The following is an 11,310-nucleotide window of genomic DNA, read 5'->3' on the forward strand; positions in this document are numbered from 1 at the left end:
TATTCCTTCATATATATAAATATGAAATCTCCAGAAAAGACATATCCATCTAGACAGACAGCGGATAAGTTGTCGCCAGAGGCTGGAAGGAGAAAGAAGTATAGTGAGAGCTAATGGTTAAGGGGCTTTCTTTCTGGGCTGATGGAAACATTATGGGTTAGATCAGGAATAGTCAACGTTTTTATACCTACCGCCCACTTTTGTATCTCCGTTAGTAGTAAAATTTTCTAACCACCCCTGGTTCCACAGTAATGACAATTTATAAAGTAAGGAAGTAACTTTATAAAATTTATAAAGCAGAGTTACAGCAAGTTAAAGCATATCATAATAATTACTTACCAAGTACTTTATGTCGGATTTTTGCTAAGTTTGGCAGAAAAAATTTTTATAAAACAACTTATTATAGTTAAATCTATCTTTTTATTTATACTTTGGTTGCTTTGCTGCTGCACACCATGAAAGCTGAAACGCCCAAAGGTGGGTGGTAGGGACCAGGTTGACTAACACTGGGTTAGATAATGCTGATGTTTGCACAAGCTTGTGAATGTACTAAATGTCACTGAAGGGACAGTTAAAAATGAATTTTATATTATGTAAATTATATATCAATTAAAATATTTTAAATGCAAATTACCCACATTCATTTGGTGATGATTTTCATCTATACCCTTTCCTATTCCATTCTGTTTCATGCCCCACCCCCACTATTGCTCACACTAACTTCCTCCTGCTGCCTGGCAGAGGCCTCCCAAGGAGGGTATCAGATCTGACACCTGCATCCTATGGCAGAACAAGTGGAGACCCAGTGTACATTTATGCCTATTGCTTTTCCCAGGTGGAAATGGATGCTTCTAGCAGATATTTATGTGGGCTTCAGTTGATGGGGGAATTTAGACAAGGTGGCACATGCAGCCCGGGTCAGGGTAGTGGCCCTGTCTGCCTCTCAAGTTAATATCTAGACATCTCCTAAACGTTGATCTCATGCACCAACAACTTCTGGATGCTGTGCTCTGAAAGTCCGATTGGACACCTACAGGAACTAGTAAATACTAAGGACTTTGGAGACTGGCCTCAAATTGAGGCTTTCTTTCACCACATGCAATGTGACCTAAGCCCATTGCTGACCCGCATGAGTAAAGAGACGCAGTGATGCTGGCCATGCGTGTTGTGAGGGTAGCTGAAGGAGTGCATTAGAGGGCCTGCTGCGTAGGTGCTGAGTAAATGGTGATTGTGATCCCAACCCTGTTTGGGTGGGCCTCCTACTGCTGCAGCAGTTCCCCTGCCTAGGTCCCCGACCTTAGTCACTGGCCCCCAGGTTACTGTAGGTAGATTCCCCTGATTTGTACTCACCTTCCCCAATGACAATCACATGGATAAGGTAACCCAAACCTTTTGGAAATGTGTCCTGACTGTTTTCTGAGATAATTGTCTGGTGCTAATGAATCATAAGGCCCGCCTTCACGAGACACCTTTTACCCTTCTCCTGGTCGCCTTGGACTCTTTCTATGCCATCTTCAACTCTGTCCAGTGTTTATCCTTTTACACCTAACCTCATCCCCTGCTTCATCTGATACATTACCCCCCTCGCTTGCTTCTCCATAAACTGGTAACTTATCTCTCTTTTGGACTTCGGCCATGGATAATCTTACTTTTTCCTCTGTTCTTACCCCCTGTGCATTATTCAACCTTCCAACTTGCAATTCTTTATTCTCAGGGAGCCTTTTATTCCCACTCCCACCAAAGAAAAATTACAAGTAACAGCATTTCAAAAGTCAAGCGGCTCTTTCATTACTCATCTACTAATGCTATTCTTACATCCAGGAGACAGACCACAGCACACCCAAAGTAAATTTTATAAGTTTTATTGCAAACCTGCGCAGGGACTGCAGGCAACCCACGCAAGGGAACACCGCAGCCCTGAGCTTCTAAAATGGCTCCTTTTTATAGGGTGGCTACCTAGGCTGAACAAGCAAGCAGCGTTTACAAGGGCGAGAGAGGTGCGATTAGCTGACCTTGTCCTTGGCTAAGTCTCTAGGGTAGGGCTTCCTGGATGTTGGGTACATAAAGTTCTGTGGAAAATATTGCTACATTTCTAAAGGTTGTTTATCTATTTTTCCTCCAGCCATGTACTGGATGTCTTCAGTTTTCATGGCTGGTGGCCTGCATCGCTTGTCCTAAGATGTCACAGCTTTTACTTTATTTAACTTTATTAAGTTTTAAAATACATCAGAAAAGAGAAATTTAGAACTATCTATATAAAAAAAACAGCTGATATACAAAGTGGCACCAACAGTTCTTGAGTGTCTTATCTTGCATACCCGTAGGAGAGAGAAATTTCCATTTCCTCTTCCCTGGCAATGAGATATTTCCCCAAGGGGGAATTATGGGCAACATTCTCACGCTCAAGTTGAGCCTTCCTCTTCATGGCCTCCCGCTCTGGCCTCTGCCAGTCTGCGATGGGCGTTGATATGACTGGCCCACGAATATCAGGTTTCTTCCATGCTTTTGGTTGTAGAGCAAAGTCTTCGAGTAGATACTGGTTCTGAGGCTTGAGTGGGGTCTGGAGCTTGGTCACAGCAGTGTGAACAGGGTCCCTCTGGAACGATGTGCAAGATGATATTCTGTAGGGTGCAGGCCTAGAAGAGGCAGACTGAGGGACACTAGACCTGGTAGGGTTGGTCTGGCCTGGCTGGGCTAAGTCGGTCAAAGTTGGCCCAGCCGGTCTGGCAGCAGCTGCCAAAGATGCAGGAGTCGGCTGCGATGAACCAACTGCAGTGGGCTGAGCTGAATTAGAACCATGGCAGGCAGTATTGGCCAAATCTGGTTGGGCTGGGTAGGTAGAAATTGGCACAGCAGGTCTGGCAGGACCTGTCAAAGGTACAGGATTCGGCCCGGAGGAATTGACTGCAGTAGACGGAGTGGAGATAGAACCAGGCCGGGCAGGGTCATCCCCAGCTGGCCGATGTGATGCCAGACACTGTGGCCTGCGAGGAACAGGTCGAGCACGAGGCTTGTCCACAGTTGGAAACACCAAAGGTACCAACCTGACCTTGCCAGGAGGTGGCAGCTCGTACTGAGGTGGTGATGAACTTTCTATTTCAGCACTGCCAACTGGCTTCTGTGGTTTGGCAGGCGTTTTCTCAGGACTTTTGGCCTCATGTGGGGTATCCGGGCATCGTTTGATAGTTGGGGCTGGCTGGTGGCCTTTGGGGTTGCTTGAGTTTCCCAAGGCCCTGGAGGAAGAGAGTTGCGTTTTCTTATCAAGCTTCTTCCCCAGAGCATGAAACACCTGCACAGACTCCAGCATGTGCATAGCTAGGGAGCTTCGAGGCTTTCTGAAGGTCTCTTGGATCATCTCAGGTTGATTTCTCCTCCGCGTCATCTTGGGAATGGTTGGCTTCTCTTGTGCCTTGACCTTTTTCCGTGCTTGATTGCAGTCTTCAGCTTTTTTCGAGTTCTTTTCCTTGGTTCTTTTTGCCTTTTCCTGCTCCTGGCCATTACGTTTGCTGTGCCTGCTGGATGCCCGTTTCTGAGGTTTCCTGTTGGAATCCTTGGCCGTGTTCACAGGAGCCCCATCACTGGCTGCAGCCTTGCACATCCCCACTTCTCCCACGAGCACACAGTCAGGTCTCTCAGGCTGGATTTTGGCCTTGGGAGCATCATTGTTAGGCTCAGAGGCTGTACGTTTGTTCCTCCTGGCTTGAACAGAGAGAGTCTGTGTGACACTTGACCTTCTCTGCAATTCATTGAACTGGATGTCTCTGGTGTCTACGGTTTTGCCCACTATGGGGAATTCAGATTGATCATCATCCAAGGAACTTAACAGCTGTGGAAGGTAAATATCCTCCACCAGTGCAGCGCTGTCTGCCAAACCATAATCAGGCTCAGTCCCATGTTCAATTGTCTGTTGGTCCACCAGACTCAAGCTATCGTTTTCCAGCCCAGTGCTTTCACAGCCCAGGTGCTCCTCTTGGCCAAAGGAATCAACGCAGGCCAGGAGCTGGTGCATATCTGGGATTTCTAAAGGGAGCAGTGGAGGATCTTGGTTTTCTGTTGGCTTGGATTTAATATCATCAGAATTCTTCTTCTTTTTTTGTTCTTGGCATGGAGCTGGAGGCATTGCTAGAAAATCACTAGGAGTATAGACTGGAGTAACCTTTGAAATGTCCCCTGGCTCGGATGGTGGGTTATTCTCAGGTGTCTGTATATTTTTATTACTGCAGGACGTGGGCAGTTCTGGAGTTGGTGGTAGACAAAATGTTTGGCTTGGAGGTGGCAGTCCCAGGGAAGACTCCATCCCCAGGGATGTCTCCATCACTACGAAGGAATCAAGGAGAAGTCAGTCAGTGTTGGTAAGTGCGATGCTCCCTCTATCACCAGTGCAGCTCTTGTACCCTTCCAACAATGGGAAGAACATTTCTACTAGTCCCTGTTAGGGATCAGAGAGTGCCCTACACTAAGAGATAGGAGGTGGCCCTGGCCGGTTGGCTCAGCGGTAGAGCGTCGGCCTAGCGTGCGGAGGACCCGGGTTCGATTCCCGGCCAGGGCACACAGGAGAAGCGCCCATTTGCTTCTCCACCCGTCCGCCGCACTTTCCTCTCTGTCTCTCTCTTCCCCTCCCGCAGCCAAGGCTCCATTGGAGCAAAGATGGCCCGGGCGCTGGGGATGGCTCTGTGGCCTCTGCCCCAGGTGCTAGAGTGGCTCTGGTCGCAATATGGCGACGCCCAGGATGGGCAGAGCATCGCCCCCTGGTGGGCAGAGCGTCGCCCCATGGTGGGCGTGCCGGGTGGATCCCGGTCGGGCGCATGCGGGAGTCTGTCTGACTGTCTCTCCCCCGTTTCCAGCTTCAGAAAAATGAAAAAAAAAAAAAAAAAGAGATAGGAGGCAAGTGTTCTAGTTCTTACTGGTCACCTTTAGATGTCCTTGTTCCTTGATTTTCTTTATAATTCACAGGGTTTTTGTAATTAACAACAAAAAGTAAAGGTGATATTTAAAATGTTTTGCAGGCCTAGCTTCCTCATAGGGAACCCTTTTCATTCTTTCACTCTCCTGAATGAACAAGAACACTTCACACCACAGAGTAGGAGAGGGAAGGGAGCTAATCCTAATGAAATCTATAAGCAAGGACAGACTGTTAGCATGCTTGCTATGGACAAGATCTTGGAACACAAAGAGTGGACTCCTGGCATAAAAGTAAGAAAACTTTTGCCCTGGCCCGAAAGCTCATTTGGTTAGAGCATCGTCTCAACCCGCTAAGGTTACCGGTTCGATTTCCAGCCAGGGCACATACAGAAACAGATTGATGTTTCTGTCTGTCGGTCTCTCTCTCCCCCTTTTCTTTCCTCTCTCCTTAAAATCAATACAATAAAATTTTTAAAAAAGAAAAGAAAAATTTAAGCTGCTACTATCAAAATAAGACATCTGAAGTGCCTTCCAATGAGACAAAAGCAATAAATCAGGGAAGGAATTTCATTACAGTGTACAGTATAGCAGTCTAATCCAAGAGGGCCATGAAAAGTGTGCCATCTCTTGGTATGCTCTTGGGGTTCTCATACATAGAGCATACGTGGCCATTACAGTGTCCCCCCTTCCCTCCTCTATCAGCTGTCCTCAGCTAACAAAGCGTCTGAGGTTTGAGAGCACTGACTGACGGTAACAGTTATTAAAGGCACAGGACAGAAATTGTACCTGTATGTGTACTCACAAGTTGCCAGCTCAGAATGATCCTGGTTTTGAATGCTGACTTCTTCCATCTTGTTGGTTGTACTCACCTTGCAAACTTGTGTCTATGATGGGTTGAGCAGACGCAGAGGTGCAGATTGCAGAGGTAGAGGCTGATGGTATCACATTTATGGGCTGAGCCTCCTTTAGTACCATGAGCACATGTGGTTGAGGGGCAGAGGCCCTGCTCTGTGTGTAAAACACGGAGCCATGGGATTGCAGGTAGGTGCCCGGTTCTCCAGAGAGCAGGGACCCCACTGTGCCTTGATTATAGTAATACATGTGACTTCCTTCCTGGTAGGGGACTGACAGGCTGTGTCCCTGATTTGGTATCTGAGGCGGTGCCCCCCGGATGAAGCTGGGATAAAGTGGTGGATACAGGGGAACCATGTTATTGGCATCTGGAGTTTTAAGACACTGGGATGCCATGGCCGTGGAGGACACAGCTGTGGCCTGCTCAGCGACAGAAACAGTGAAGTCTCTGAGTGATGATGACTTCATCTCAGTGCCTCCTGGGAGAGCCCACTCAAAAGGACCAGCATAGGAAGCAGCTGAAGTGGAGACCTGCCTCTGGCCAGCAACTCCAGACAGCATAGTTGTGCTAGAATGCTGGTAAAGGTGGGCACTTCCCATGAGTGGCTGGAAAGAGGGGCCGGAGGCTGATGGCAGTAGCCATGCTGAACTGCCCGCTGGAGCAGAGACCCCAGAGAAATTGGAGACACTTCCTGTTAGGGAGGCTGCATTGCTCACTACAGGAAGAGAGATCTGCAGAGAATTGGAGGTTCCAAGTAAAGGTGGATTTTGGAAAGTCTCTGTGGGGAAGAAGAGCATGATGGAAAAAAAAATCAGTGGGATTGATAAATTCTCACTATGTTTGAAGTATGGCATTATCTTAAGATTGTTGCTATCACAAAGCCTCCAATGGCAGTCCTCACTGAGATATCAAAAATGAAACAGTTTGTGATGGGAGTGAGTGCCAGAGCTGTTTGCTGCTCTTCTGTATTCACTTCTGTCTCCCAACGTGGGCAGAAATGTGCAGAAGACCCAAGTGGTGTGGTTCCTACACTGTTCTCTAGGGTAGATGCAGTCACTTGCTGCCCTATCTGTCGCTCTATTGAGCCTGCATTAGGGATTGATGTATCTGCTCTTTCCTAGAGGCGAAGCATTGAGAGCCCGGGGTCCTTGGAGAGCGTCTGTTTTCACAGTCTCACTATGTGAGTGAGGAAACGGAGTCTCAGACATATCAGATAGACTCCTCATGTTCTGAATTATGTTAGTATTATCAGCAGGTTACATAACAGAAGGATCCCAACTTCCTTTTCAAGACTGCTCTGAGCACTACACGGCGAAAAGCTTGGAACAATAGAACTTAGAATACAGGTGCTTTTCTTGTGCCTAGAAAACAGTGTAGGTAGTACCCTTGTAATCTTCAGTGTCTCATTTTGCCTGCAGAGACCACATGCCACTCACTAAAATACAGGTATAGCTTAGTCCAGTTGGTCATGGGTCATTCTTACTCTTTTCAGACCTGGTTTCTGATCCTACCTCATAATGCCTATCTGAGATTTAGTTTCTCAAGAAGTGCTTTTGAAAGAAAAATGTTATTTAAACTAGTTAGCTTTTGGTACTTATCTGTGAAGTAGTTATGAAAGTAATTACATAATGATTCATATCAATAAGTGATATATTACATACGATTTATATGGGTAAAGTTATAAGTTCTGGAAAGACAAAGAGAAAAGTCATGAAAAACGTATCACAGAACTAAAAAGTATTCAAACTATGAATGAAAACTCAAGCATAAAGCAAGCATCTAATCATAATACATTTACTAATAAGTGAAATTGTATTATAGTTGCAATATTACATAAGTGGACATGCCTCTCCTATTTTAGTAACTACTATTAACCAAAAATCACCACAGTGGCGGGTGATTTTGAAAGAATTCATAGCTATTACGTACAGACAGAAAAAGATAAATATCGGTAAAAACTAAATAGCGAGCAGCAAAATGTAATAAATGTAGATGTGCAGGTAGTTCCACTGCCTATAGACAAATATTTTCTTCAAATCTGGTATAGTTACAAACAACGACTCTTATACGGGGTGACTATTCTAAATATATAAAGAAGTCACAAAGCTCTGAAACAAACAAGCACACTATGCAATTAAAAAAAGGGGAGAGGACCTGAATGGACAGCTCTTCCAAGCGGCCATACAATTGGTCAATAGATATATGAAATGATACTCACCTTCACCAGCTATTCGAGAAATGCAAATCCAAACTATAATGAGATACCACCTGTTGGATTGGCTATTATTAACAAGACAGGTAATAGCAAACGTCGGAGAAATTGTAGAAGGAAAGGAACCCTCATTCACTGCTGGTGGGAACGCAAATTAGTACAACCGTTATGGAAGAAAGTATGGTGGTTCCTCAAATAATTAGGCATAGAATTTCCATATGACTCAGCAATCCCTGTCTTGGGTATCTGACCCCAAAACTAAAAAACATTGTTTTGTAAAGACACATACACACCCATGTTCATCACAGCATTATTCACAGTGGCCAAGACATGGAAACAGCCAAAGTGTCCCTTGATAGAGGACCGCATAAAGATGATGTGCTACATATATACAATGGAATACTACTCAGCCATAAGAAATGATGACATAGTGACATTTATGACAATATGGATGGACCTTGAGAACATTATCCTGAATGAAATAAGTACATCAGAAAAAGCTGAGAACTGTATGATTTCACACAAAGATGGGATATAAAACTGAGACTCATGAACATACATAGATCAAAGTGAAGTGGTTACCAGGGGAGGGAACATGGGTGAGGGGGACGAGGGAGGCGGTGGAGGAAGGGTGTAAAGAGGGACAAATAGATGATAAAAAATGATTTGATTTGGGTGATGGGTATAAAACATAATCAACAGTTCATATGCTATAGAAATGTTTACCTGCAGCCTATTTACTCTTATTGATCAATGTTACTGTGTTGAAGTTGATTTTCTAAATAAAATTTAAACATGGGGAAAAAATGAAAGAAACACTGGTATAAAGCAAGAAGCAAATGAAGTGTAAAGGAATTCCATGAAGGTGCTCATTCATATATTTCTTTATATTATTGAGCAAAGAACAGATCTTAAGTCTATTAGAAATCTATATAGATATCTTGCCCTGGCTGGCTGGCTCAGTGGCTGGAGTGTCAGTTCAGCATATGGATGTCCTGGGTTAGATTCCCAGTCAGGGCACATGGGACAAGTGGCCATCTGCTTTTCTTCCTCCTCCCTCAGCCCCTTCTCTCTCTCTTCCCCTCCCACAGCCAGTGGCTCCGTTGATTCCAGCGTTGACCTGGGAACTGAGGATGGCTCGTTTGTTAGAGCATCAGCCGCAGGTGCTAAAACGATCTCGATTGATTCGAGCATTAGCCCCAAATGGGGCTAATGTTTAGTTTATTGATTTTTAGAGAGAAAGGAAAGGAGAAAAACAGTGAGAGATAAGATCATTAATGTGATCCTGTGTGTGCCCACACCAAGGATCGCAATAGTAACCTCTGCGCTTCGAAACTATGCTTTAATCAGCTGAGCATGGGCATGGAAGTTTTTAAGGTTTTCTTAAAACATAGATTATAATTATCTTTAAGATCCAGGAAAGTGTCATACCCAAAACCTTAGAAAACATTACCACCAGAATCCAAATTAAAAAATAAATGTGGGGATCCACAGGGGACACCGTAAATTTGGTTTAGATAAATGTGAAATGAGAGGTGTGGGAATTGACGGTTTCTTTTTCTTCTTAGGTAGCTAAGATCTAAAGACATGGTGGTGGTTTATCGGTCTGTTGTGTGTGTGGAAGAAAATACCTGTGACGATGAACAGCAGCTTTGATTTAAAGCATACTTATCACACACAGGAATCAGTCTTTCTGATTCAAGTTAGGACACGCACTGTTAAAAAAATCTTAATCTTATTTTTAACAGACAGAGCATTGACATCATTTAAAAATCGGAACGAAGTGCAACACTGAAATTCTGTTTCATCCAGCCCCTAGATAGCCAGCTTTGTGAGTTTCCTGTTTATTGGAGACATCATTTCTAAAACATACTTTTAAATGTTTATGCTTCAAAGTGCCAAGTGCCAGTTTTCAGAAAGGCAATAGACAAACACAAACAACTGTCTATGTTTTTTGGTTCAGCTGCTTTGCCTAGTGATACCCTATTCTGGCCTTCCTTTCTTGTCTATTTTATTCATGTAAGCATTTGTTAAAATCAACTTAGTTGTGCTGTCCAAAGAGCAGATTAGACTCTACACTCTTCTTCTGCTACAATTGAACATCTTTGGTTCCCCCTCTACATTCCGTTCCAACCACCTTTTCTACTCCAAGCGCTCTTCTTCATCCGTTCAGCTTCCCCTCCTTCATTCTGCTGCTTCCCTCCCTCCTGGTGCCCATTGCCCTGTGCTGATGAACACAATCCTCAAGTTTCTTACATTTAAATACTTGCCTCTATATAGCCCATTATGCTCCATCTTCTCTCCCTGTTTTCTCTTCTCACCTAGTTTGGATAGATAACTTCAAAATTAGGTGAATATTATAGTTTGAACAGCACTACACTGAAAACACTGACGTTGAAACATTAATCATGGGAGATGATTACACATGAGACATCTGGGATATATAGTGCTACTTCTCTCCACCATGCCAGTTTTCTCTCTGCTTCTCTTAAAACATGTCAAGAAGTGTTGATTTCATTTTCTACATAGGTGCTCTTTTAAGACGCTGTGTTAGAAAAGTTAGGGATTAGCGAGAACAGCCTATCTTACCCAGTGATTAATAGATGAGGGAAAAACAACTTTTGTGAGAGTCATTGACTTGTCCATGGTCACATAGCCAGTAAATGTCAAAATCAAAACTGAAATCAGTTTTTCCAATTTCTAGATTACTACTTTCCACTATTATTGTATATTATCTTGTTTACACTACTCTTCAATATAGGGGGAAAAATTATCTAATCATATCTTTAGTAAGTTTTATTCGTTACCTGACATAATAAGAAGAGGATATATCAGCAATAGATTCAACGGATGAGGAGACAATACTTGATGTCTGACTGGCTAGAGCCAAAGAGCGCATGTGTCCAGTACGAAGGTCACTGGTCACTGTTTACTGGCCACTGGTCAGTTGCGATGATCTAACTGTATTTACAAATCCATGGAAACTCCAAGGTTCTGTCAGATGGTGATAGGTTTGGTGGAGAATGATGTCACAAAGCAGGCAGTTAAAAGGGCTGAGAGAGCCAATAGATTGGTCGGATTGCCAACAAGAAAACAGGATTGGACGGAAGGAGCGATAGGGGAACTGAGCCTACACCTTTATCGCTGAGCCCTGGGCACTGATGTGATCGTCAACAAGACACGTGTGATCATCTCATGTTCCCAGGGCTCTTTTGTTAGGGAAATAGTCTCACTATTTCTTTCTTTTCTTTGTTCCCTCACTATTTCTTAATGACATTCATTAACAAAATTAACTAGTAGTTACTTATATTCTCTATGATATAGCATCTAACATACATATCTT

The 11,310-nt window shown here is 43.9% G+C and overlaps 1 protein-coding gene across 1 annotated transcript; it reads right to left on the minus strand.

Annotated features, from left to right (window-relative positions):
* Positions 1-2,305: 2,305 nt before the first annotated feature.
* Positions 2,306-10,866, minus strand: LOC136398465 (uncharacterized protein C2orf78-like). The gene is made up of 5 exons (XM_066372709.1): positions 10,780-10,866; positions 10,393-10,401; positions 5,772-6,531; positions 2,816-4,317; positions 2,306-2,680 (listed from the first exon to the last, which is right to left on the minus strand). The coding sequence occupies exons 1-5, from the start codon at positions 10,864-10,866 to the stop codon at positions 2,306-2,308; spliced, it is 2,733 nt and encodes a 910-aa protein (XP_066228806.1).
* Between the last annotated feature and the right edge of the window lie 444 nt (positions 10,867-11,310).

The sequence above is a fragment of the Saccopteryx leptura genome, chromosome 3 (assembly GCF_036850995.1).
Source record: "Saccopteryx leptura isolate mSacLep1 chromosome 3, mSacLep1_pri_phased_curated, whole genome shotgun sequence".
NCBI classification, from domain to species: domain Eukaryota; kingdom Metazoa; phylum Chordata; class Mammalia; order Chiroptera; family Emballonuridae; genus Saccopteryx; species Saccopteryx leptura.